Raw genomic sequence first — 27,999 nt, forward strand, 5'->3', positions numbered from 1 at the left:
ACTTCTCAAAATCACCAAAAAGTATAGATACTGGTTAAATGTAATTTGTGTCAAGATCACTGTCGGACTACTCTGTGACTTCAGGTGCAATGGCATTTATAGTTCTCTTTCCTTATCTCTGGAAAAAGTAGTGAGAAGGACCAAATTAAAAGAATGAAGTTCCCAAGAAGGCCAGTCTGACATATTTGGCTGTAGGCAAATTCCCATGAAGTGGCACATGTGACATATTTGGCTGTGGACAAGTTCCTGTGAAATGGGCAAGTCTGACATATTTGGCTGTGGACATGTTCCCGTGAAGCAGGCAAGTCTGACATATTTGGCTGTAGTCAGCTTCCCATGACTGGGGTCAAGTGGTAATATTTGGCAGTATCATATTTCTCAAGTGTAAATAACCAATCAACCTTAAAATATACTGCCTACAATGATCACCATAGTATAGTCCTTTTATTTTATTTCAAATCAAATTTTTTCTTTTTTACGCTGGAGGCTCCAGTCATTGACAAAGTCCACATCAAGGATAATGAAAGGTTGATGAAAGGGAAATAGAAGAGATGAAAGTATTTACATATTTTGGAAGCACAAAAGAAAGTCTTAAAGTGTGCCAAGTAATAGTGATATTGAAAGACATGAGAGGGTAGCGAGTTCCAAAGCTTTCAGGTGTAGGGAAAAAAAGTCATCAAAACGGTCCACTCGTAAGTTGCCATTGGCCACACAGTAATCATGTTACACAACAGCTTGCCAAGTGCTGTGTGGACTAGCTAATGGTGAGGGCACACAAGTAGCCAGCTCATGGTTGCAAAATCCAAAGTACTACCTTTAGAAGGGGGAAAATGAATCAGCATCGTGGCATAGGGCAGCAAGGTCAAGTTTTGAAGTTAGCCTCGTAGAGTTTATAAGTTGGACAGCTTTTGACTCAGCTGTGCAAGAATACAGAGTTACAATTGCCTGAGATGTAAGATCAAACCTTTGTATAAATGGAACAATTGTTCAGAAGAAAAGACTTCAACATCTAAACAAGAGTCCAAGTTTCTTAGACTTGGCTATTTCTGTAATATGGAGTTTCCAAGATAGTGTGGATGATACAGTAAATCCGAGTAAAGTCATTTGTTTATTGAGTCAAGAGGAGTTAAAGGAGAAAGGAAAATTGCAAGGAATTTTAAGTAGAGAGATAGGTGGAAACTGGGTGATTGAGGCATGAAACTTAACCAGATTTAGTCTACCCCACTGAGATAACCTTGTCCAAGTCAGTTTTTGAGGAAGTTAAGTCAAGATCAGATGCAGATCAAGTGAGAGGAGGAGCAGATTCATCAGATATGGGGGAATTGTGTCGAGTTGTAAGGATATGAGTGCATTTGATTATTTGTAGAAGAAAGGAAATAATTTATAAAAAGGAGGAAATGTGTAGGAGCCAGGACAGAACCTTGAAGGACAGCACTGTTGATAGAAAATGAGAAGAGGCTGATTCAACACCAACCATGGAGTTAGATTGGCCAGAAACTTGGATATGAACAAGCAAAATGAGGGCAGGAAGTCAAAGGAGGGGAGCTTAGAGATGAGACCCTGATGCCACACCTTGTTAAAAGCAATTACATAGGATTCCCCAAACATTTTCAGTGATAATGACCAGACATTAGTAAGATATGAAAGAATATCACTAGTGGATCTCCTGAGGATATGGGAGTTGAGTAGGGATTCAAAAACTTTGGAGATAGTATATCTCAAAGCAACAGGACAGTAGTTAGAAGGGTTAGAATGGTCACACTTGTTAAGAGACTGGATGTACCTATGCATGCTTCCAAGAAGAAGTCCTAGTTTTTAAACAGAAACAGAACAGGTGAGCAAGCACAGGTGCAAGTTTGGAGGCACAGTCTTTCAGTACATTGGGATGAATGTCATCAGGTCTCTAAGCCTTCCTTGTACCCAGAGAAAGGAGTACTTTTTGGACAGGTAAGAGGAGCATTAGAGGGCAAAGGAATGTTAGTCAACCAAGGTAGAGGAGAAACAAGAACCAATGAAAGTTTCTCTGTCTATGGGAGAGACAGCTATTTTACCATCACATGGAAAGTGAAATGTAAAGCAACAGAAGTTTTTATTGATGCACTTTGTGAAAGACCAGAAAGACCTATCAGTGGATGAAGAGGAGAGGTTATCACACTTCTTTTGAATAAAGGAACTCTTCACCCCAGATAACATACCTACAAAGTTTAGGGGCAGTGATAGATGCTGAATGGGTTTCAAGAAGGAAAATGTTTCCAAGCCTGGTATGCCTGATCCCTTGCTTGAATGGCCTCAGAACAGAAATGGTTGAACTGTGGAATGAAGAAAGTGGTCGTCTTGGAGGAAGAGGGGATAAATGCTTCCATTTCCACAACAATAACCTCTACTCTGCATTTGGCGGAAGCAGAAGCATCACCACGTAAGAGACTAATTTACGCAAGGAAATTCAGAAAGGAATTTTCATGTTATTCCAGTGAGCTTTGTTGAAATGCCAGTATTTACATTTAGAAGGGCTGCTTGAGGGGAAGGTGCTGTTAAAGAGTTACATTTATGAGAATGTGGTCAGGTGAACTGATTTGGGGTGAGATTGTGTAGTTCGGTATGAAGGATTTGAGGTGAGAAACAGATCTAGAATGTTAGGAGAATGGTCACAGCAGTCAGGTATGGGTTGGATGGGTGATAATTTGCTCTAGATCATTGAGAATGGAGAATGTGAGGGCCTCAATCCCCCTTACCATCTGTATGGGAAAAGTTCAACTATTCCCTATGGTGAATGTTGAGATCCCTTAGGTAGAGGATCTAGGCTTGTGGGTCCGAGGATGTCACAGCCTCATGACGAGTTTAAACAGTCAAAGGAAAGCTGTAAGTTTGTGGAATTAGGATAGCAGCAGATAAAACAAATGCAAATGGTGATAGTTGAGAGACACCTTAAGCCAGATAACATCAAAGTTTGGGGATTTGATGTCCATGAGGCATGTCACAGGTATGTTCATGTTAGGATAAGCACAGATACCACCTTTGAATTGGAATAGAGTGATTTTAAAAGAATATGAAAAATGGGCTACTGAGAACATCATTAGATAATTGTACAAGTAATGCATAGATAGATAGGTTGTGACGTATGTACAGTGCCCACCAATGTAATGGGTGTGTATTCACAGGCAACTAGTATCTTATTGGTTACCCTTTCCTCTTTATACAAATCTTGAAATGACCAGGAACTGAATCGTCAAGGTTCTAAAGCCATTTTGGGTCCATCTTTGCCCATATTTCATGAATAGCTGCTTCCAGCTTAGGTAGTGACAAAGTACCTCAGTTTTGTCAAAAATTATATTATCACAGTACAGGTAATATAAACTTCACAAGTGCTACAGGAGAAAAAATAATGAATGTCAAGCTTAAGTTTCTTTTATTCATACACATGCAATAGATGATTTGTATATATATCCAAAATAAAACAACCTATAACCAACTAAAAATTTAAATTCCATCATAAACCAGCACTAATGCAATACACACTTTCTGAAGCATTACAAAATTATGAATATTCTAAGTACGTTATGCATATCTAGATGCAATATGTTACGGAAAAGTGTAAGAGAGCCTCTCATTCAAGTTTATATACTGCCCTCTACTGAAACCCCCCAATGAATGTCTTCCATTAGCAAAAATAAAACAAGTCATGAAAAGTCAAAACTATTTCCATGAACAATGTTCTTACTAAATTGAGAAAACAGATTGTATTACTACTGAAATCTGTTTCTTTGACATCCACATTATCAAAGATATTTCAAACGGGAAGGGCAATGGGTTACTGTTATCGTTGAAGTGTTGAGACAAAAAACAGGTCTGAAAATTTAGAAAACTTATAGTTACTGGGTAAAACATCAGCTACATCAACCAAGTGATAGTTACTGGGTAAAACATCAGCTACATCAACCAAGTGATATAAACAGTAGCTAGGATAGCTGGTAGTGAAGTACAATCCTATCAATACAGCATTTCTAGAATTGTGTGGTATTGCATGCGTGGAGATACCATATCCATCAATTTAAATTCCATTTTATTTATTACAACTGAGTGACTCGTAAAACATTTTCCTTAGATATCTTTTAACTAATATCATAATTAACAACTTATATAACTTGGTGATCTTTAACCAGTGGTGGACCTTCTCTTAAGCAACTCTATTTAGGGACAAATATAAAAGAATATTTCAGTCCCTTTTGATGACCTGAATAAGGGACACTAGGAAACCTTTCATACCAAATAGTAAGTTGTGTAGACAATGCAAGGCACAATCATGGGTACTGGCCAGGATCTTACATCATCATCTGCAGGCCATAGATAAAATAACTTCATAACCCAAGATGTTAGTTCCTTCCATGGAAAATGTTTTGTCAACTTTTAGCATTAGGAACTTCAAAATAGGCAATTCATTTTCAAAATACACAAGATTATTGTACAACCTAAAAGCTTACCCCATTCATCCATATTTATGTTTTTCATTACTATACTGACATATCACAGAGCAGCCTCTGTGATGTGACTGCCTAATTTTGCAAAATGTAAATGCTATACAAAAGAATAATTATCCTCTTTTTATACAAATTAATATAATTACTGTATCTGATACCACATAATATCTAAATTACACAATCAATTTATATACAACTGCCTAGTATACATTATTTTCCAAATGTTGCCAATATTTACATACACATCAAATATCTTTACTTTGGTTACAATATTATATGCAAGTGAATGATCAGGCTTAACATAAACAAGCAGAAACAACAGTACTGTTCCAAACCCATTGGTCTGTGCTTTCATTAAAGCTTGCCATATACTTTGGAGAGACAACAGACCCAGAAGCACATCCAAATACTACACAAAGTTAACATTATATGGGTCACAATTCACTGTAGCTCTCCCTGCTTCGTGTACTTACATCAAATTTGATTGCAGTCGAGTCCATCTAATAACTATACCCTAAAATTGGGCAGCTTGTCTGCATGTTAAGATGAATCTTCAGGAGCAAACAGACTTTCAACTCTGCACACATTGATTTACCATAAGGATAAGCCTACATTATTTTCTACCTCAACTCTAACTTTTCTCTCAACACTTTTAATAAGACCTTTGCTTATAGTCTTTAATCTGACTCCTCTCAATAATTTCTATTTTTTGTTATGTATGGTTTACTCTGCTCTCTTTCAATATATGTCAGTCTTTTCTGCTTTTCCAGTATCTCAATAATTTGAATTATCTCTGCTGAGTAATATATACTTGTCTCTTTAATACCTCTTAATGTTTTCTATCTCTGCTAACAGATAGATAATGGATGCAAGTAAATGAGGCCTTTTCTTTGTCTGTTCCTGACATTATCTTGCTAATGTGGGAAACAGGCAAACAAGCATGAAAGAAAAAGAAAAATATTCTTGAAGAATTTAGCAGACTCCATCCCACATGTATCAGTGGACAAATAGTATACTTTATCAAGGAACTTCCCACTCCAAAAGTCTATCATTTCCCTGCCCCATAAAAGAGGTCTTGGGATTGTTTGCTTCATAAATATATACTCTAACATCTTCTGATAATTACTAAAACTTATTACATGGTTTCTCTCATTATTCACAATCTTGTTACTATTTTCATTCCTTCTCTTTTCTCATGACTTTCCCTCATCTATGCTGTCTCTCTCCTCCCCCTTAACTTTCTGCTCTTTCTACGCTACTCCTCAATACAGCTGGCTAACTTTTCCTTACAGAATATATATTATTTTTTCTTGAATTATCTGGAACAAGGTAAAATTAATGAAGTAAAATTTTATTTCAAATGGCAGCATAAACCGTAAGATTATTTTTTTTTTTTTTTACTAATTTGCAATCATATATATATATATATATATATATATATATATATATATATATATATATATATATATATATATATATATATATTATCCCTGGGGATAGGGGAGAAAGAATACTTCCCACGTATTCCCTGCATGTCGTAGAAGGCGACTAAAAGGGAAGGGAGCGGGGGGCTGGAAATCCTCCCCTCTCATTTTTTTTTTTAATTTTCCAAAAGAAGGAACAGAGAAGGGGGCCAGGTGAGGATATTCCCTCAAAGGCCCAGTCCTCTGTTCTTAACGCTACCTCGCTATCGCGGGAAATGGTGAATAGTATAAAAAAAAAAATATATATATATATATATATATATTATCTTTTTTTTTTTTCTTTTAAACTATTCGCCATTTCCCGCGTCAGCGAGGTAGCGTTAAGAACAGAGGACTGGGCCTTTTTTGGAATATCCTCACCTGGCCCGCTCTGTTCCTTCTTTTGGAAAATTTAAAAAAAAAAAAAGAAACGAGAGGGGAGGATTTCCAGCCCCCCGCTCCCTCCCCTTTTAGTCGCCTTCTACGACACGCAGGGAATACGTGGGAAGTATTCTTAATCCCCTATCCCCAGGGATATATATATATATATATATATATACACACACATTGAATACAATGAATATCAAGTTCAGTAAAATAAATATTCGCCGACTTGAACTTTAGGTAATCATGTTGAGAGTTTTAAGATATTACACTGTCTTATTTAAGTGGTACAATTAATAACTATCTTGTAATCAGCGCAGGAAAGCAAATCTAAGGTTACTCATCACTTTTCTTAAAAATATTTCACTTTCACTCTCTCCTTAGATTGTCTAATCTGGCCTGGATATCATCATCAGCAGCATCTGCTACTGCCACAGGTGTCTTTGAAGCAGTGGTTGCTCCTAGGGTTCCACCAGTTGAAGGAAGTTCACTCAAGCCTTCTGTCATTTGGAGGCCAAGCTCATCTAAGACTTGAGACACAATGGCATCACTGTCAAAATTTAAAGAAACCAATCAATAAAATCCTTTAGTTCAAAGGGGCAAGATATTTTCTATCTATGAAAAAACTAAACATGCAACCTGCAGGAGCATGAAAGTCACAGAATGATTTGGAATGATGTGTATACAGGGGGTAACATGCTGTCAATGGAGTAAACCAAGACATGAAGCATCCGGGATAAACCATGGCAGGTTTGAGGGGCCTGGTTCAAGGTGGGGACTTTGGTTTCAGCACTTTACATATGACACTTAGAGAAGGGATGTGAGTAACTGGCCTTTTCTTCAGATGTTCCTGGTGCTACCTCACTAATACAGGAAACACTGAACAAGTAAGAAAAAAATAGAGTACTACCTAGTAGGTAGTATGGGAAAATGGTGAATGAGGAGGCAATGGCTTCTGGAGTAGTAAAGGAGGAGTGGACCAGGTGTTTACTTTCAAGAATGTGTGCAAGAAATACTTTAAGAAACAAAAGGATCTGTTTAATGCATTTATAGATCTGTTTAATGCGTTTATAGATCTAGAGAAAGCATATGACAGGGAGGAAAGAGATGGTCTGTTTAAAATGTTATGAATATATGGCATGAAAGATGAGATGCAAGAAATAGAAGGGCTTTTTATAGAGAATAAGGCATGTGTGCTTGTAGAAAGAAAGGAAGGAGAATGGTTCCAGAAGGTGGGTCTGCGGCAGGGATGTATGATGTCACCACGGCTGTTTAATTTGTTCATGGATGGGGTGGTGAGGGAGGTGAATGCAAGGGTTTTGAAGAGAGGAGCAGGTCTGCAGTATGTAAGGACCTGAGAGGTGTGTCAGCTTTTGTATGGAGATTCATGTACATTCAAGAGATATTGAAGTAACTGGATTCTCAGTTTGGGAGAGTTTGTGTGAGGAAAAAGTTGCAAGTAAATGTGAATAAAAGCAAGGTAAGTAGGTTTAAAGAAGAAGAAAGACTGATCAGTTGGGGTGTGAGTTTGGAGAAAACTTAGAGGAAGTGAAGTGTTTTAGTTATCTGGGAGTTTAGTTATCAGTGTTTTAGTTTTCTGGGTGTTTAATTATCTGGACCTGACAGTGAATGGATCCATGGGAGATGAAGTGATCCATAGGATGCTTGAGGAGCAAAGGTATTGGAAGCGTTCAAGTATGTGTAAAGACAAGTCTTAGTCTGAGCAGGCAAAGATGGGTATGTTTAGAGGTACAGTAGTCCTGAAAGTGTTGTATGGTCATGATGTGTGGGATCCAGATGGTAATGTACAGGAGAGGGTGAATATGTTGGAAATAAAAAGCTTAAGGTCTTTTTGTGGTATGAGGAGACTTGATCAAGTAAGAAATTATTGGGTAAGAAATAGCATGTTTGGGATCTAAAAAGGGTAAGCTGAAATGGTTTGGACATAAGGAAAGAATGCCTTTTAAGAGTCAGCAAACATGGTATACTGTATGTGTTAGAAGTGGAGACAAGAACTTGTTGATGGAAGAGTGGAATGAAAGATGTTTTGAGTGATCAGGGCTTGAACATGCAGGAAGGTGTAATGCAAGCATGGGATATTGTGAATTGGAGTGATGTATACAGAGGGTGATATGCAGTCAATAAACTAAACTAGTGAAGTGGTTAAGGGAAACCACAGAAAGGTCTGTGGGACCTGCTTGTGGATGGGGGCTGTAGTTTTGGTGCATTACACCTGAGAGCCCCACAGGCTATTCCTTGGTTTCCCCCAGCTGCTTCATATGCCCTGATTCAGTCCACTGACAATATGTCAACCCCCACATAACACATCACTCCAATTCACTTTCCCATGGACGCTTTTCATCCTCATGTATGTTTTTGCCCCCAACACTCAAAATATTTTACACTCCATCCTTCCAAACACAGTTTGGTCACCAATTCTCCTTGTCCCCTCCATTTCTGACATATATAGTGTCTATATCAACCTCTCATCTCTCATTCTCTCTATATGTTCAAATAATTTCAGCACACCCCCTTCAGCTCTCTATGCCATCCTCTTCATATAACCACATCTCTCTCTTACCCCTTGATTATTCACACAAACTACCTTACACCACTTACTGTCTTCAGACACTTCATTTCCTACACATCCACCCTCCTCTGCACATCTTCATCTATAGCCTTGCATCTATACAACATTGCTAGGACTACTGTACCTTCAAGCATACCCATTTTTGCATTACTAAGTAATGATCTCTCTTTCTACACATTCTTCAATGATCTCAGAACCAATGTCCCCAAACTCACTTCTGCTTCCATGGTTCCATTCACTACCACATCCACTCTCAGGTCCCCAGAACAATTCTACCTATATATCTATACCTCTGACACCCATTTCCCAGGGAACTCCCATCAAGGGGTTGGCCACAGCAAGATTCTCCACTTATCCCTGTCCTCACATGCCTCCCTTGCATCTACCATTTCATGCATTCTTTCCCCATTTCTTTCCCTCCAGTACTCTTCAACTCTATTTCCTTACATCAAAAGTGGTCTTCTTCTCACAACAACCCCTTTTATCATGCTATCATACACTCTCCTTTTACAAACCCATCCTGCATTCTTTCTACATGCCCAAACTGCCTCAAGGTATGACGTTTCACCCACTCTACCTATCAACAATTTATTCCCTTTTCTTTTTGCATTCCCTGCTATACTAAATCTCTCATATACCCCCTCATTACTTCCTTCGTTCTACCTAGTCATACTACATGCTCCTCTCAAATATCTCATCTCCACTGCCTGGATTCTTGACCTTCTAAAGCAGTGCACTTCCCTATCATTTTCTCCATTCAAACTCACACCAACTAACCTATCACTCTGCCTTGCTAAACCTAAAATCTTTGCTTTTATTCACATTTACTCTCAACTTCCTCCAGCTTCATACATTCCTAAACTGACACATCAACTTCTGTATTTTCCCTCTTCAATCTGCAACCACTGCTCTGCCATCAGCAAACTACAACTAATTCACTTTCCAGGCCCCATCACCTGCTACAGACTGCATGCTTACCCCTCTCTCCATTACCTTTGCATTTACCTCCCTCACCATCCTAACCGTAAACAAATTAAACAGCCATGGTGACATCACACCCCTGCCAATGACCAACTTCACCTGGAACCACTTACACTCCTCTCTTCCCACCTATACACAAGCCATACACTTTTGATAAAACTTTTCACTTTATAGGGTAGTTTTCCTCCCACACCATATATTTGTAAGACCTTCCACAAAGCATCTCTATCAACCTAATCATATGCTTTGTGTACATCCACAAGTGCCACATACAAATCCTTCTGTTTCTGTGAGTATTTCTCACACAAATTTTTAAAAATAAACACTTGATCCATGCATCCTATAACACTCCTGAAACCAGATAGGTATAACTTTCACATGGCGATACTAGACTATGATGCAAGGGATTGCACTACAAGTGAAAATTCACCTGCAGCAAGGTTGTATAAACACCTGATCCATGCATCCTATAACACTCCTAAAACCATATAGGTATAATTTTCACATGGCGATACTAGACTATGATTGCAAGGGATTACACTACAAGTGAAAATTCATCTGCAGCAAGGTTGTATAGCTGTAAATGAATGAAAAGAAGTGTGGTCTTGTCAAAGAACTTTTCACTCCAAAGGAGTTTCATCACTTCCCTGCTAATGAATGTAATGCAAGACTGAAGGTGCAAGAGTCCCATAAAAGGAGTCCTGGGGTTACAGAGATGAGGCAAAGAAGAGATGTGAGTGAATACTTTGGAAGAGTGGCAATTGACAGGGTGGAAGCATGCATAGAGTACCAGATTGAGAGGAAAAACAGTGGTTTCAGGAATGCCAGAGGATGTGTGGATCAGGTGTTAGCACTGAAGAATGTGTGTGAGAAATACTCAGAGAAACAGAATGATTTGTATATGGCATTTATGGAACTGGAGAAAACATGTGAGAGGGTTGACAGGTATGCTCTGTGGAAGGCACTATGAATATTTGGTGTGGGGGAAAGCTAGTAGAAGCAGTTGGGAATTTTAATTAAAAGTAAGGCATGCATGTGAATAGGCAGAGGAAAGGGTGAATGGTTCCAGGTGAAGGTGAGTCTGTGGCTGTTTAACCTGTTTCAAGACGAGGTGGTGAGGGAGGTGAATGCAAAGGTCTTGGATAGAGTGAGGGGGGAACTGGGATGTAAATCAGTTGTTGCTTGCTGATACTAAGGCACAGGAGGCATTTTTGAGTGAGAAACTGCAGAAGCTGGTGTGTGAGGTTTAGTTGAGTGTGTGAAAGGAGAAAGTTGAGAGGAACTGTGAAAAAAGTGAAGTTAATAGATTTAACACTGAGAGGATATAGGTCATTTGCACCGTGAATTTGAATGAAGAGTACTTGAAGGAAGCGGAGTATTTAAATGCCTAGGAGTTGATATGGCAGCAAAAAGAACCATGGGAGCTTAAGTGATCCAAAGGATAGGTTACACGGCAAGGCTAGAACACAGCAAGGAATGTTTGGAAAAATCAGTCCCTGTCTTGAAGAGCAAAGATGGGCATATTTGATGGTATAGTAGTTCCAATGGTGATGTAAAGATGTGAAATGAGACATGGGCCTTAAGATAAATGTAAAGGATACAGGGTGAATGCATTGGAAATAAGTGCTTGAAGACAATATGTGATGTGAGAAGGGTTGACAGGATAAGGAATGATATGGTAAGAAAGAGACATGACAGTAAGAGGAGTATATATGAAAGAGTTAGGGAGGGTGTGCTGAAATGATATGGACATATGGAGGGGATGGGTGAGGAAAGGATGACTAAAAGGGTGCACATATCAGAAGTGGAAGGAAAAGGGGGAAATCAAGGAGGTAGAAGGATGGAGTGAAAGATGCTTTGAAGGCTCAGGGCTTGAATACTCAGGAGGGTACAAGAAGTGCAAGGGACAGAATGACTTAGAGCAATGTGGTTTACAGGGGATGACATGCTGTCAACAGCCTGACCCAGGGCACTTGAAGAGGTTGGGGTGAAACCAGAGAAAGGTCTGTGGTGTCTGATTATAGATAGGGGACTGTGGTTTTGGAGCATTATATATGGCAAACAGAGAGTGGATGTGAGTGAATGAGGCCATTTCTTCTGTTCCTGGCACTATCTCACTAGTGCAGGAGATGGTGAACATGTAAAAAAAAAAAAGTAACAAAAATGATCATAACATTAATCATAATGATAATAATGACAGTCAAAATATTTCAAACAGGGCATCCAATTAGCTAATTCAACTCAGGAAATCAGGCATCCTTATCCCATGTTAGTGGAGTTGGGCAAACAGACCCCACTTTGTACAAAAAATTCTGGGAAAAGGTGCAGAGCAATTTGTACTTGATCCATCCATGAAGATGGGAACAGAATAAGTGATAATCAGTAAACACTATATAACCAGAGAATGATTTTTATACACATGCTGTATCAATCATCCCAATTAACTCTATTTTTTCATGGTACTTGCTAACTCATGAAAGAGTTATTTTCAACATTGTCAAAATAATTAAAACAGCTTAAAACCATTACCTTTCTTCCTCATCATCTTCATCACCCATGGCATCATCGATAACATCATTCATCATCTCTTCTTTCATATCCATTATTTCAGACTGCTTTTCGAACTCCTGCATGATCTGCTGTATCTGGGGGAGCTTCAACTGCCTAGAAAACAAAATCATTAAGAATTACTCATACAAACACAATAGTAAAAAATGGTTTTGTAATTGCATAATCTCTGAATCCCAAGTGAATATATAATAAACACTTTTAAATCCACCAATATCCTTTGGTATATACTAATTAATCATTGTATCAATTTCCCCTTGTTTCTTTCCCAATATCTTTACTGCAACTGTAGAAACAACATACTGGACAGAATAGGAAATGAGGAAATTATATGGCAAAATTCTAAGTAAAATGGCAGTGACTGGTTAAGTGACAAAAGGATAATTGTGACAACCGAAGTATGAAAAAAAAATGCTAATAACAAGAGGGAGTGAGTTAAGTATGAGAGAGTAACCCCATACAAAGAAAAAATATTATCTTTTTTTTTATTATTATACTTTGTTGCTGTCTCCCGCGTTAGTGAGGTAATGCAAGGAAACAGACGAAAGAATGGTCCAACCCACCCAAATACACATGTATATACATAACGCCCGCACACATACATATACATACTTATACATTTCGATGTATACATTCATATACACTCACAGACATAAACATATATACACATGTATATATTCATACATGCTGCCTTCATCCATTCCCGCCACCACCCCACCACACATGAAATGGCACCCCCCCTCTCCTCCCGTGTACATGCGAGGTAGCACTAGGAAAAGACAACAAAGGCCACTTTTGCTCACACACTCAATCCCTATGTGTCATGTGTAATGCACCAAAACCACAGCTCCCTTTCCACATCCAGGCCCCACAAAACTTTCCATGGTTTACTCCAGATGCTTCACATGCCCTGGTTCAATCCATTGACAGCACATTGACCCCGGTATACCACATTGTTCCAAGTCACTCTATTCCTTGCATGCCTTTCACCCTCCTGCATGTTCAGGCCCCGATCACTCAAAATCTTTTTCACTCCATCCTTCCACCTCCAATTTGGTCTCCCACTTCTCCTCGTTCCCTCCACCTCTGACACATATATCCTCTCTGCCAATCTTTCCTCACTCATTCTCTCCATGTGCCCAGACCATCTCAATAAACCTTCTTCTGCTCTCTCAACCACACTCTTTTTATTCCCACACATCTCTCTTACCCTTTCATTACTTACTCGATCAAACCACATCACACCACATATTGTCCTCAAACATTTAATATCCAACACATCCACCCTCCTCTGCACAACTCTATCTATAGCCCATGCCTTGCATGTTTCTAGAAGCTTTAGTCAAAAATGAGAAAGTAATAACATTCCATGTTATCCAGTGTATTTATAGATAATGAACTTATAAGTACATATTCAAAAATGTAAAAAAGTTCAAGACCCAACAAAATGAAAGCCACAAAGGATGAATTGAAAGGAGTACCAAATCCATATTTCAGAATAACAAATTTTTAAATTCTTAACATGATGCTTTACAATAACTCATTTCACACTTTTTCATTTTATATTGTCATTTACATACAACAATATAATAAATGACTATAATAGTATAATTTACAAAGATATGTAATACTAAATGAGGTAAATGATGAAACAATAGCCACAGGTCCTGGGATATCTAATGCAGACAATGCAGTATGGGGATTGTGTATCTTCAATATGCATGCATACTCTCTAAGTTTTCTGTTGAGCAACAAGATGCCTCCAAAAGGTTAATCATTAGCTTAAGGAAAGTCAGATCTTTGCATTTACTGGGCCCCGAAAACTACTGAGCCCTAGGGCTTGGCCCCCCACCCCCATGAATAACCCCCTCAATACACCTACTGATTGCAGCCCAACCTTAGAGCTACTGAATCCCCATAAAAGGGGTCATCAGGTTATACATTTAAAAAAAAGGGAGGAATAGAGATATACCTACAGTTACTGCAATAAAATGAGATATAACCACAGTTACTAAAACAAGGAGTAAAAACTAACTTGTTCATATTCATCATGGCCTTAGTAACTCCCTTCATAGCTTGAGCCATAGCATTTTGGCTCTTCAGTGTTGTAATCTTAAGGGACACAGCTTGGATCTGAGCTCGCATCATGATGAACTTCTTGGTGTAACGCCGTGTCCTTACCAGATCCTTTGCCATCACTTTCACTGCATCCTAGACATAATACACCACAATTAATGAATAATAACCGCATACAGTAAAGCCAAAGCATTATATGTATCAAATATCATATGGTGTGAAATGCTTTGGATTTTGAAAAAAATCTCCATTTTATCTTTCACCCCTAAAAGAAATGTAAGAAAATTTTTTCACATTAATATTTTTGATATAAAAGTTTAGAATTTTGCAAAGTTATTCAGATTGAGGACATGCAAATCTGAAAGGTTCTATGAAATTCATCAGAAAAACTTTTATTTTTGAGTGGCTAATGAAACAAAACACTAAAACAATCTCATGACTATAATCTAGCATTCCAAGCTGCTGTAACTCCCATAACCTGGCAAATGCAAAGGAAATACTTTTTAAGAGAGATGGCCCTCATGTCTGTAGAAGTCACTGCTTTACTGACCTCCCACTGCCCAGGCAATCATGTGTCACCAAAGTCCATTGTTTGCTCTGTTTTGAATTGCTAAAAGTACAGTTGCTAAGTTGAGGAATCAAATAACACTGCAACAATTGTTTAAGAAGGCATCAATGTGTTGTACTATAAACATCAGTTACAGCAACTCTAAACCCCTTTATTAAGCCCCATGCTGTTTCCCATGTCAGCAAGGTAGTGCTAGGAAACAGATGAAAAAAGACCCATCCACTCATATACACATATATATATACATCCATGCACATACACATTCATATACATATCAACATATATATACACATACAAAGACATAAATATATACACATGTACATATTCATACTTGCTTGCCGTAATCCATTCCCAACACCACACCGCCCCACAGGGAACAGTAGGATTAGGGAAAAAGAATATTTCCCACACATTCCCTGCATGTCGTAGAAGGCGACTAAAAGGATAAGAAACAGGGGGGCTGGAAATCCTCCTCTCTTGTTTTTCAATTTTCCAAAAGAAGGATCAGAGAAGAGGCCAAGTAAGGATATTCCCTCTAAGGCTCAGTCCTCTGTTCTTAACGCTTCCTCGCTCAAGGGTAAAGGGGAACGCTTCCTCGCCAACGCAGGAAATGGCTCAAGGGTAAAGGGGAAGAGTGGTTTGGGAATATCTTGGGAGTAAAGTCAGGGGTTAGTGAGAGGACAAGAGCAAGTAAAGGAGTAGCACTACTCCTGAAACAGGAGTGGTGGGAGTATGTGATAGAGTGTAAGAAAGTAAGCTCTAGATTGATATGGGTAAACTGAAAGTGGATGGAGAGAGATGGGTGATTATTGGTACATATGCACCTGGGCATGAAAAGAAAGATCATGAGAGGCAAGTGTTTTGGGAGCAGCTGAGTGAGTGTGTTAGTAGTTTTGATGCACGAGACCGGGTTATAGTGATGGGTGATTTGAATGCAAAGGTGAGTTATGGGAAGTTGAGGGAATAATTGGTGCACATGGGGTGTTCCATGTTGCAAATGGAAATGGTGAAGAGCTTGTAGATTTATGTGCTGAAAAAGGACTGGTGATTGGGAATACCTGGTTTAAAAAGAGAGATATACATAAGTATACATATGTAAGTAGGAGAGATGACCAAAAAGGGTTATTGGATTATGTATAAATTGATAGGCGCACGAAAGAGAGACTTTTGGACGTTAATGTGGTGAGAGGTGCAACTGGAAGGATGTCTGATCATTATCTTCTGGTGGCGAAGGTGAAGATTTGTAGAGGTTTTCAGAAAAGAAGAAAGAATGTTGGGGTGAAGAGAGTGGTGAGAGTAAGTGAGCTTGGGAAAGAGACTCCTGTGAGGAAGTACCAGGAGAGACTGAGTACAGAATGGAAAAAGGTGAGAACAAAGGTCGTAAGGGGAGTGGGGGAGGAATGGGATGTATTTAGGGAAGCAGTGATGGCTTGCGAAAAAGATGCTTGTGGCATGAGAAGCGTGGGAGGTGGGCAGATTAGAAAGGGTAGTGAGTGGTGGGATAAAGAAGTAAGATTATCAGTGAAAGAGAAGAGAGAGAGGCTTTTGGATGATTTTTGCAGGGAAGTATTGCAAATGACTGGGAGATGTATAAAAGAAAGAGGCAGGAGGTCAAGAGAAAAGTGCAAGAGGTGAAAAAGAGGGCAAATGAGAGTTGGGGTGAGAGAGTATAATTAAATTTTAGGGAGGATAAAAAGATGTTTCGGAAGGAGGTAAATAAAGTGCGTAAGACAAGGGAACAAATGGGAACATCAGTAAAGGGGGCAAATGGGGAGGTGATGACAAGTAGTGATGTGAGAAGGAGATGGAGTGAGTATTTTGAATGTTTGTTGAATGTGTTTGATGATAGAGTGGCCAGTTGAGGTGGTGTGCAAAGTGAGAGGGTGAGGGAGAATGATTTGGTAAACAGAGAAGAGGTAGTAAAAGCTTTGTGGAAGATGAAAGCCGGCAAGGCAGCTGGTTTGGATGGTATTGCAGTGGAATTTATTAAAAAAAAAAAGGGGGGTGACTATTGTTGACTGGTTGGTAAGGTTATTTAATATATGTATGACTCATGGTGAGGTGCCTGAGGATTGGCAGAATGCTTGCATAGTGCCATTGTACTAAGGCAAAGGGGATAAAGGTGAGTGCTCAAATTACAGAGGTATAAGTTTGTTTAGTATTCCTGGGAAATTGTATGGGAGGGTATTGATTGACAGGGTGAAGGCATGTACAGAGCATCAGATTGGGGGAGAGCAGTGTGGTTTCAGAAGTGGTAGAGGATGTGTGGATCAGGTGTTAGCTTTGAGAAATGTATGTGAAAAATACTTAGAAAAGCAAATAGATTTGTATGTAGCATTTATGGATCTGGAGAAGGCATATGATAGAGTTGATAGAGATGCTCTGCGGAAGGTAATAAGAATATATGGTGTGGGAGGAAAGTTGTTAGACGCAGTGAAAAGTTTTTATCGAAGATATAAGGCATGTGTGCGTGTGGGAAGAGAGGAAAGTGACTGGTTCTCAGTGAATGTCGATTTGCAGAAGGGGTGTGTGATGTCTCCATGGTTGTTTACTTTGTTTATGGATGGGGTTGTTAGGGAGGTGAATACAAGAGTTTTGGAAACAGGGGCAAGTATGCAGTCTGTTGTTGATGAGAGAGCTTGGGAAGTGAGTCAGTTATTGTCTGCTGATGATACAGTGCTGGTGGCTGATTTGGGTGAGAAACTGCAGAAGCTGGTGACTGAGTTTGGTAAAGTGTGAAAGAAGAATGTTGAGAGTAAATGTGAATAAGAGCAAGGTTATTAGGTACAGTAGGGTTGAGGGACAAGTCAGCTGGGAGGTAAGTTTGAATGGAGAAAAACTGGAGGAAGTGAAGTGTTTTAGATATCTCGGAGTGGATTTGGCAGCAGATGGAACCATGGAAGTGGAAGTGAGTCACAGGGTGGGGGAGGAGGAGAAAGTTCTGGGATTACTGAAAAATGTGTGGAAGGTGAGAACATTATATTGGAAAGCAAAAATGGGTATGTTTGAAGGAACAGTGGTGCCAACAATGTTATATGGCTGCGAGGCATGGGCTATAGATAGAGCTGTGTGGAGTAGGGTGGATGTGTTGGAAATGAGATGTCTGAGGACAATATGTGGTGTGAGATGGTTTGATCAAGGAAGTAATGAAAGGGTAAGAGAGAGATGTGCGGTAATAAAAAGAGTGGTTGAGAGAGCAGAAGAGGGTGTTTTGAAATGGTTTGGTCACATGGAGAGAATGAGTGATGAAAAATTGACAAAGAGGATATATATGTCAGAGGTGGAGAGAACAAAGAGAAGTGGGAGACCAAATTGGAGGTGGAAAGATGGCGTGACAAAGATTTTGAGCGATCGGGGCCTGAACATGCAGGAGGGTGAAAGGCGTGCAAGGAATAGAGTGAATTGGAACAATGTGGTATACCGGGGTCGACATGCTGTCAATGGATTGAACCAGGGCATGTGAAGCGTCTGGGGTAAACCATGGAAGGTTTTGTGGGGCCTGGATGTGGAAAGGGAGCTGTGGTTTCGGTGCATTATACATGTCAGCTAGAGACTGAGTGTGAATGAATGGAGCCTTTGTTGTCTTTTCTTAGCACTACCTCACGTGCATGTGGGGGGAGGGGGTTGTCATTTCATGTGTGGCGGGGTGGCGACAGGAATGAATAAAGGCAGCAAGTATGAATCATGTACATGTGTATATATGTATATGTTTGTGTATGTATATATATGTATACATTGAAATGTATAGGTATGTATATGTGCATGTATGGACGTGTATGTATGTACATGTATATGTGGGTGGGTTGGGCCATTCTTTCATCTGTTTCCTTGCGCTACCTCGCTGACACGGGAGACAACGACAAAGTATAATAAAAATATAAAATGTTATTCTGAAATAAAAAAATGATTACTTTGTCTTAATCAGCAATCAAACACATAGCTACTCACCTTAGTACATGTGCTCACTTACCATTTGTCCCATTTTTGCCATTTTCTTAATGTCTGCAATAATTTTCTTCTCCTGCTGCTCCATCTTTCCTCTCTCTCGATCTAAATCTCGCATCGCTTTGTTTAGTGCACGCTGATTCTTTCTCAGCATCTCCTCTGGTGTCATTTTCCGACCAAAAAGCCATTCTAGTGGCATGTTTGAAGAGCTGTGGGAAATATTTGTAATTTTTTTAAACTGTGATGATAAATATATCATGAAAACAAGAAAAAATATTCTTATCCACAGGCACTACACACAATCCGAAACTTTCAAATTTGATGGATACCCCTTATAAAATTTCATGTGTTGCAAAATGGAATAAGAGAACATTTATTCATTATGACACACAAAGACATTTGTGACTGATAGAGTTCACTCTATTTTCCACAAGAGCATAAAAAGTACAAAAGTTACCAATGTATGAAAAAAATATATTAATGATACCCACAGTATCTACTCTTATGACATAATATATCCTTTCCTCAGAGGGTAGATCTTGTGCCATAAAGTTTCTATATCAGCTTGGTGACAATTGTATTAAACAGTTCTTCGAGAGAAAGCTGTACCAAAGTAACCAATGACCATGACAATAAACAGCAGAAAAATTTTGAAGAGATATTAATAAGCAGTAGTTTAGTTCTAGGGTGAACCACGGGGATGATGAATGTCAAGTCTATAAAGGTTCAAAATTTTGATTACTTGATGACACAGTAAGTTCTGGAAATGGGGCCCCACAAGTATAGCACTCTCTCCCCATACAGTACAAATAGATAACTCATCAAAGATGGATCAAAGCATACAGGTTACTTGCAAAATCACACACTGATCACGTTCTTATTCAATGTAATGCCTACCTCTATAGCCAATCACTCTTATCACTGATGAAAAAAAATGAAAAAATAATCTTTAGAGCCCAATCCACTATTCAGTAAACCTTCTGTAATGCAACTTTAAAAATAATTCTGCTAATGCATGAAAATTTCAAGACCTTAGGTCAAAGAGATTTCATATACAGCTATATTAAAAGCTAAAGACACACAGACAGAATTAAGAGAATTAAGTTATAAATGGATAGGTTATAGGCTTTAAATCTGCCAACCTTGGAAGAAAGAAGTGTACAGGGTGACCTGGTCACTACCAGAAATTAAAAAAAAAAATATTGATGACGTACAGCGAACAGTTCTTCAAGAGATGTAAGGACAGAGCAACCAGAGGACATAACACAAAATTCAGCAAGAAACTTGTTAAAAAGATGTAAAGAAGTCCTTTATATAATTACACCTGTGGCAACTCAAGTGTAAAACTCTCTCCCTATGACACACAAACAGCAATCACATACACAATATTTGATTGACATCCAACAGGAAATAAGTTTCTGGATTCTATGTGTGAGCAAGAGTTGACTTCGTCGCCAGAGTTCCATTGTAGGAGAAGTATTAGGATGACAAATTGCCTCCTGGCAAATCTTACAAAAGCTTTCAAGTACATAAAGAGGGAAATAATCAGCAAGCTGTTCATTCTTACATAAGGCCAAAACTAGAATGTGATTCTCAAGTTTGGTTATGGAACCTAAAGAAGAACAAAGACCTAAAAGAAAAGGCCCAAAGGAGGGTAATAGAGATGGTACCAGCATTAAGAGAGCTATATTACATGGATAGGCGAGAGGATTTAAATTTGCCCATCTTGGAAGAGAGAAGAGTGAGGGGTGACCTGATCACAACAGTAAAGTTTTTAAAACAGACGGATGAAATGGAAAGTAAACAATTCTTTGTGAAATGTAGGGACTGAGCAACTGGGGAACATCATGAAATTAAGCAAGAAATTTATTTTAAAAAATGTATAGGAGAAATTTTCCCGTATAAGAGTGGTGGCTGAATGGAACAGAATAATTGAGGAAATGGCTAATGCAAACAGCATACATAAATTTAAAAAGCGGTATGAAAATAGAAAATATTCAAGAAATGGGACCCCACAAGTGTAAAACTTCCTCCCTGTGCAGTACAGAGATTATTACATACACACACACACTTAATTCCTAATGGTGTTATTATTTAATCTTTCAACGAATTTTAATAATCCATAATAAATAAACAACGGTAACAATGAAGGAAAAATCACAATGGTACATGAAGCAGTAAGACAATCACTTTAAAGAGATGGTAAAGTACTGATAACTGAGTATCTCGATTATAAAGAGACAGACCGGGGGAATTTGGAATTACATTGTAACAGGCAGTCATGGAGACACAAGGTTTGAGAGTGCATACTGAAAATTTCCTATACCAACATGTTACTGAGCACACTAGGATGAGAGGGACTAATGTGCCATTATTGCTATATCTTACCCTTACACATACTAGCATGGATACTGAAAACAAATTTGCTACATCAAGTGAAAAAAAAAATGATTATGTAATGCTCAAGTTTAAATATGTGGTAAGTGAGTTTGATTGGATTGGGAAATGGAGGTTAGCAACCTGGAACCAGGGCTTTTGAGAGAGAGGTTCTGTAAATCTACAGCTAAGGAGTGGGAACATAGGTATCTCTGGTTTTAAATACAGAGGGAATGGAAGAAATGGGGAAAAATGGTTAAATAAAAAAGATGTCGTTAAGTAAAAGCTTTGAAATGTGCAGTGGTGAAGATGCAGATAGCACTCAAGCCAGCCAGAAGGTATATGGTATAAAGTATATGAAAGCAAGGAACAAGTACTTCACCATAAGAAAGGAGGAACAAAGAAACTCTGAAAAGAATTTTGTGGACAAGGCAGGAAAAATCTAGAACTTTTTCATAAATTCACTAAGAGTCAGTTGTCCCTTTAATCTAAAGAGCACCTAATTAGGGTATAGGATTCAGAGGGAAGAACTGAAGATGAAGTAAGGATAGGTATGGAACTGAATGAATCAGAGGGAAGAACTGAAGATGAAGCAAGGATAGGTATGGAACTGAATGAATAGTTCAAAAGCACTTTCACAGTGTAAGTCACTATAATAGAATGGAGAGGAGGTTTTAGAAAACATTAAGAAATCTAGAAGTGACATTAATAAAATACATAAAAGTCTTGACTTATACAAGGCTCATGGTCCAGATGAAATCTCGCCATACGTACAGAGGACTTACAGAAATACACTTTATAAACTTCTTGATATTCTGTTAAAAAGCTACAATAAAGAGACAGAGTACCAAGGAAGTGGAAAAGAGTGAATATCATAACTATCTATAAAAAAGAAGACCATGAAGAGACACTGAACTACAGATGGATCTCACTAACAAGTGTGGTTTGTAAGGTTTTAGAAAAGATAAGAAAACAAATAGATGAGTTTCTAAGGAAAAGAAATTACTTAAGTGAGAAACAGCCACAGGGTTCTGTCTGGGACCTTAACTCTTCTTGATCAATGTAAATAATTTGCCTGAATGTATGGACCCCTACCAGAAAATGTTTTCATATGATGCAAAAGTCATGAGGGAAGTGAAAAATGAGAGGACTGCATCAACTAGAAGGAAACCTAAACAGATTTCAAAGATGGTCAGGTACATAGTTGATGAACTTCAACCCAAGCAAAAAGTAAAAGTAATGAGGTTGGGACAAAGTGAAAGAAGGGCTCAATTTTTATAATAATCATCTAGGAGGAACTCCATTCCAACAAACTTTGAGTTTTGTTGATATTGTCTCTAACCTATCACCACAGTCCCATATTAGGAGAATAGTTAAGGAGACAAAGTGTCTGCTGGCAAATATCAGAACAACCTTCTCAAGAATGGTAACATTAACTAAAAATGCACAGAGTTAATACAGAAGGTACAGAGGGGGTCATCAAAGATGAGACCAGAATTAAGGAGTTAAGTTACAAGAATAGCTAAGAGCTTTAAATTTGCCCAACTTGGAGAAAACAAGAGTGAGGAGTGACCTGACTAGCCTTTATGTTTTTGAAGCAGATCAATGACATGGACTGAGAAAAGTTCCTCAAAAAATGTAGGGAAAGAGCGACCTGCATGAGACAAAGTGTGGAAAGGCAGCTGGAGTGGATGGGATTGAAACTGAATTTCTCAACAAAGAGGTGATTGAGTCAGTGATTGGTCAGTCAGGATTTTCAATGTATGTATGGCTCATAACGAGGTGTCTGAGTACCGGCAGAATACCAGTATAATGCTACTGTATAAAAGCAAGCAGGAGAAAAGTGAATGTTCAAATTACAGAGGTATAAGATCATTGAGTATACTTGGTAAGGTGTATGAGAGTGTATCGACTGAGAGGGTAGTGGCAACCACAATGCTTCAGACTGGGTAGGAACCATGTGGCATCAGGAGTCGTAGAGAATATGCAAATCAGGTGCCTGCTTTGAAGAATGTGTGCAAGAAATACTTAGAGAAACAAGGATCTGTATTTGACAATTACATATCTGAAGAACACATACGATAGGGCTGATAGAGATGATCTGTGGAAGGCTTTATATATATATATGGTGTGGGAGGAAAGCTGCTAGATGTAGCAAAGAGTTTATATCAAGAGAGTAGGGCATGTGTGTGAGTAGGAAGGTAGGTCAGCAGCAGGGGTGTGTGATGTCACCACTGATGGTTAAATTGTTTAAGGAAAGGGTGGAGGGAAATGAATGCAAGGGTCTTGGAGAAAGGAGCAGTATGGGGAGAGAGCTGAAGAAGGTGCACTGAAATGGTTTGGAGATCAGTCATTAAGGGCTTGTTTGCTCATGACATTACAGAAATTGGATTTTGAGTTTGAGAGAGTGTGTGAAAGGAAAAGGTAAGATTAAATGTGAACAAAAACAAAGGCATTAAGCTTAGCAGAACAAAGAAACATGTTAGCTAGGGTGTGAGTCTGAATGGAGAAAAAAAAATTTGAAGTGTTTTAAATACCTGAGCATGGACATACAGAAAATGGAACTATGGAGTCTAAAGTGAATCATAGTGTGCGTGAGAGGACAAAGGTCCTGGAAACATTGAGGAATGTGAGGGAAGAGAAGTCACTGTAACTGGGAGGATGAAGATGGGCATGTCTAAGGGCACAGTAGTCCCAACAATGTTATATGAATGTGAGGTGTGGCCTTAACATGAGAATGTATTAAAGAGGGTGAATGTGTTAGAAATGAAATGTATGCCGAAAGTATGTAGTGTGAGGAGGGTACACTGGGTGAGAAATGAGAGCATATGAGAGAGATGTGGTGAAAAAAGATTACAGTGAGAATGGTGAAGAGGGTGTGCTAAAATAATTTGGACATATGGGGAGAATGGGAGAGGAAACATTGATGGAAAAGGAATAAATGTCAGAAGTGGAGACAGGGGAAAGGGGGTGATCTAAATGAAAATGAAAGGAGTGAAAAAAAATTAAGAGCTCAGAGAAAGCACATGCTGTTGTACAGAGGGCAATATTCTGTGAATGGACTGAATCAGGGCACATGAAGTGGTATAGGGAAACCAGGGAGAGTTTTGTGGGGCCTAGTTGTGAATGAGGGGGCTGTGGTTTTGATACACTACACATAACAGCAAGGGAATGGATAAGAGCATATGTGGCCATCTTTGTCCATTCCTGGCACTACTATCTTAAAGGGAAAATAGCAAACAATTATAAAAAAACTATCAGTTACATTACTAAGATCAATCACATTCAAGGTTACATTAGAAGAATCTAATTTACTTATATTTCATTAATCATAAACTCTATTAATTTCATCATATGGATAAAATCTGTGAACTGAAATAAGAAAAATCATTAGAAAACTTTCCTAGCTTCTGTTAGGTACCTATCAATAAAGAGGAGGAAAATTTGGACTGGTTTTGAGCTGCCTGCCCTGACACATAACAAATGCAAAAATATTTGTATCTTTTAAGTATTGTACACTTAACTCATTCAATGTGAATACAAGTCTACATCTCTGTTAAAGACAAGTGCTTACAGTGAAATGGGAATCCTAAGACATCATTCAAAATCATATAATGTGTAAAAAAGTGATGTTTAAAAACTGACAAAAAGCTGAAGTCACAGAAATGGATTAAAAGAACATGGCGGTTCCCTTTCTTAATACAGGCCATAAAAATCAAATTTAAGATGTACAGTAAAATTCTGACTCACAAACAGTACTGCAAGCTTTATTAACATGCTTATACTGTATTCTACATGATTACTTTAAAATCAATAGTAAGATGCATTGGTATTGGATTTTTGTCAGAAATGAGTATATTTTGATGGCTTTAAGAAAATGTATCAGTAAATCACCCATAAACTAATGAAAAATATTTCACGTTCTGAAAGCACTGCGCCTGACATAAAATAATGTAGGTGCCATACAACATACCAGATGATAGCAATGCTGTTCCCCGTGGGGAAGGGTAGCGCCAGAAATGGATGAAGGCAAGCAAGTACGAATATGTACATGTGTATATACGTATGTCTGTGTATGTGTATGTAAATGTATATGTGTATATGTTGATATCTATATGTATGTATATGTGTGTGTATGGGTATACACATACATACATACATACATTTTTATTTATTTATTTTGCTTTGTCGCTGTCTCCCGCGTTTGCGAGGTAGCGCAAGGAAACAGACGAAAGAAATGGCCCAACCCACCCCCATACACATGTATATACATACACGTCCACACACACAAATATACATACCTATACATCTCAAAGTACACATATATATACACACACAGACATATACATATATACACATGTACATAATTCATACTGTCTGCCTTTATTTATTCCCATCGCCACCTCGCCACACATGGAATAACATCCCCCTCCCCCCCTCATGTGTGCGAGGTAGAGCTAGGAAAAAACAAGGGCCCCATTCGTTCACACTCAGTCTCTAGCTGTCATGTAATAATGCCCGAAACCACAGCACCCTTTCCACATCCAGGCCCCACAGAACTTTCCATGGTTTACCCCAGACGTTTCACATGCCCTGATTCAATCCATTGACAGCACGTCAACCCCGGTATACCACATCGATCCAATTCACTCTATTCCTTGCCCGCCTTTCACCCCCCTGCGTGTTCAGGCCCCGATCACTCAAAATCTTTTTCACTCCATCCTTCCACCTCCAATTTGGTCTCCTACTTCTCCTCGTTCCCTCTACCTCTGACACATACATCCTCTTGGTCAATCTTTCCTCACTCATTCTCTCCATGTGACAAACCATTTCAAAACACCCTCTTCTGCTCTCTCAACCACACTCTTTTTTATTACCTCACATCTCTCTTACCCTTTCATTACTTACTCAATCAAACCACCTCACACCACATATTGTCCTCACACATCTCATTTCCAACACATCCACCCTCCTCCGCACAACTCTATCTATAGCCCACGCCTTGCAACCATATAACATTGTTGGAACCACTATTCCTTCAAATATACCCATTTTTGCTTTCCGAGATAATGTTCTCACCTTCCACACATTTTTCAATGCTCCCAGAACTTTCGCCCCCTCCCCCACACTGTGACTCACTTCCGCTTCCTTGGTTCCATCCGCTGCCAAATACACTCCGAGATATCTAAAACACTTCAATTCTTCCACTTTTTGTCCATTCAAACCTACCTCCCAATTGACCTGTCCCTCAACCCTACTGTACCTAATAACCTTGCTCTTATTCACATTTACTCTCAGCTTTCTTCTTTCACACACTTTACCAAACTCAGTCACTAGCTTCTACAGTTTCTCACCCAAATCAGCCACCAGCACTGTATCATCAGCGAACAGCAGCTGGCTCACTTCCCAAGCCCTCTCAACCACAACAAACTGCATACTTGCCCCTCTTTCCAAAACTCTTGCATTCACCTCCCTAACAACCCCATCCATAAAAAATTAAATAACCATGGAGACATCACGCACCCCTGCCGCAAATCGACATTCACTGGGAACCAATCACTTTCCTCTCTTCCTACTCATACACATGCTTTACAACCTTGGTAAAAACTTTTCACTCCTTCTAGCAACTTACCTCCTATGCCATATACTCTCAAAACCTTCCACAAAGCATCTCTATCAACCCTATCATATGCCTTCTCCAGACCCATAAATGCTACATACAAATCCATCTGTTTTTCTAAGTATTTCTCACATACATTCTTCAAAGCAAACAGCTGATCCACACGTCCTATACTGCATCAGTAATATGAAGTGGGGAATGGAAAACCTATTCAACTTATTTTACATCTTTTTAGAAAAATCCAAGAGCATTATTATTTCCAACATGTAACTGCACTGCATAAACTTATCAGATTCATCAATAACTGCATATTATATAAAAACGAGTTCATTTAAGTCCATTACTGTTCTCAAAATCAGTTTCTTTTAAAAAAAAAAGTCTTATTCCAGTTTTAAAACATTTAACTGAAACTATGAACTACTAAACTAAATTATCAAAATGTGTAAAACAAAAACTGAACAAGATACACAGTACTGAACATATGATACTAACACCGCTCAGTGTACACTTTACAAGCTGTACGACCTACAAGATACTACTGTTTTACAGCAAAATGCTCTACGTGCTACCATTACTATTACCTTTCCATCCTGGTAGTCTGGTAATTCAAAAATACAAAAAATCAGAAACATAATCTTAATGCATCCAATTGTTAAGAAAAAGGGCAGTGGTTAAACACCATGGTTCATCTGTTAACTTCTAAATGCTGAAAGACCACTATAAGTACTCTAAAGCAAACCTTAGCAATGACATATTAAAAACACCACTGTTAGTGATGGTTAGCTCCAGTGTTTTATATGTATCAAGCCAGAACCAAGTATTTATCCATTCACTTGAAAATTTCATGAAAGTAAACATACATTATGAACATGCCACGGCTTACCACATTTGTAGATTTACTCAATGAAACCTCAAATTATTCATTTAAAAAAAATCTAAATATCCCAGACCAA

General features: G+C 38.6%; 1 protein-coding gene across 4 annotated transcripts in view; it reads right to left on the bottom strand.

The window, feature by feature from the left end:
* Positions 1–3,389: 3,389 nt before the first annotated feature.
* The window catches only part of Vps2 (vacuolar protein sorting 2), a 30,674-nt gene continuing 6,064 nt past the window's right edge, over positions 3,390–27,999 (bottom strand). Inside the window, exons 1-6 of one of the 4 annotated variants that reach the window (XM_071664798.1) lie at positions 27,628–27,650; positions 19,076–19,259; positions 14,497–14,672; positions 12,423–12,557; positions 6,440–6,872; positions 3,390–6,046 (exon numbers count right to left, since the gene is read on the bottom strand). In XM_071664798.1, coding sequence (XP_071520899.1) covers positions 6,692–6,872; positions 12,423–12,557; positions 14,497–14,672; positions 19,076–19,259; positions 27,628–27,635 — 684 coding nt within the window. In that variant the 5' untranslated portion in view covers positions 27,636–27,650 and the 3' untranslated portion in view covers positions 3,390–6,046; positions 6,440–6,691. Of the gene's footprint in view, positions 6,873–12,422; positions 12,558–14,496; positions 14,673–19,075; positions 19,260–27,627; positions 27,651–27,999 lie in introns of those variants that run through there. The other 3 variants (XM_071664800.1, XM_071664799.1, XM_071664801.1) reach the window with 3 other exon arrangements.

This window comes from Panulirus ornatus, chromosome 9, assembly GCF_036320965.1.
Source record: "Panulirus ornatus isolate Po-2019 chromosome 9, ASM3632096v1, whole genome shotgun sequence".
NCBI classification, from domain to species: Eukaryota; Metazoa; Arthropoda; class Malacostraca; order Decapoda; family Palinuridae; genus Panulirus; species Panulirus ornatus.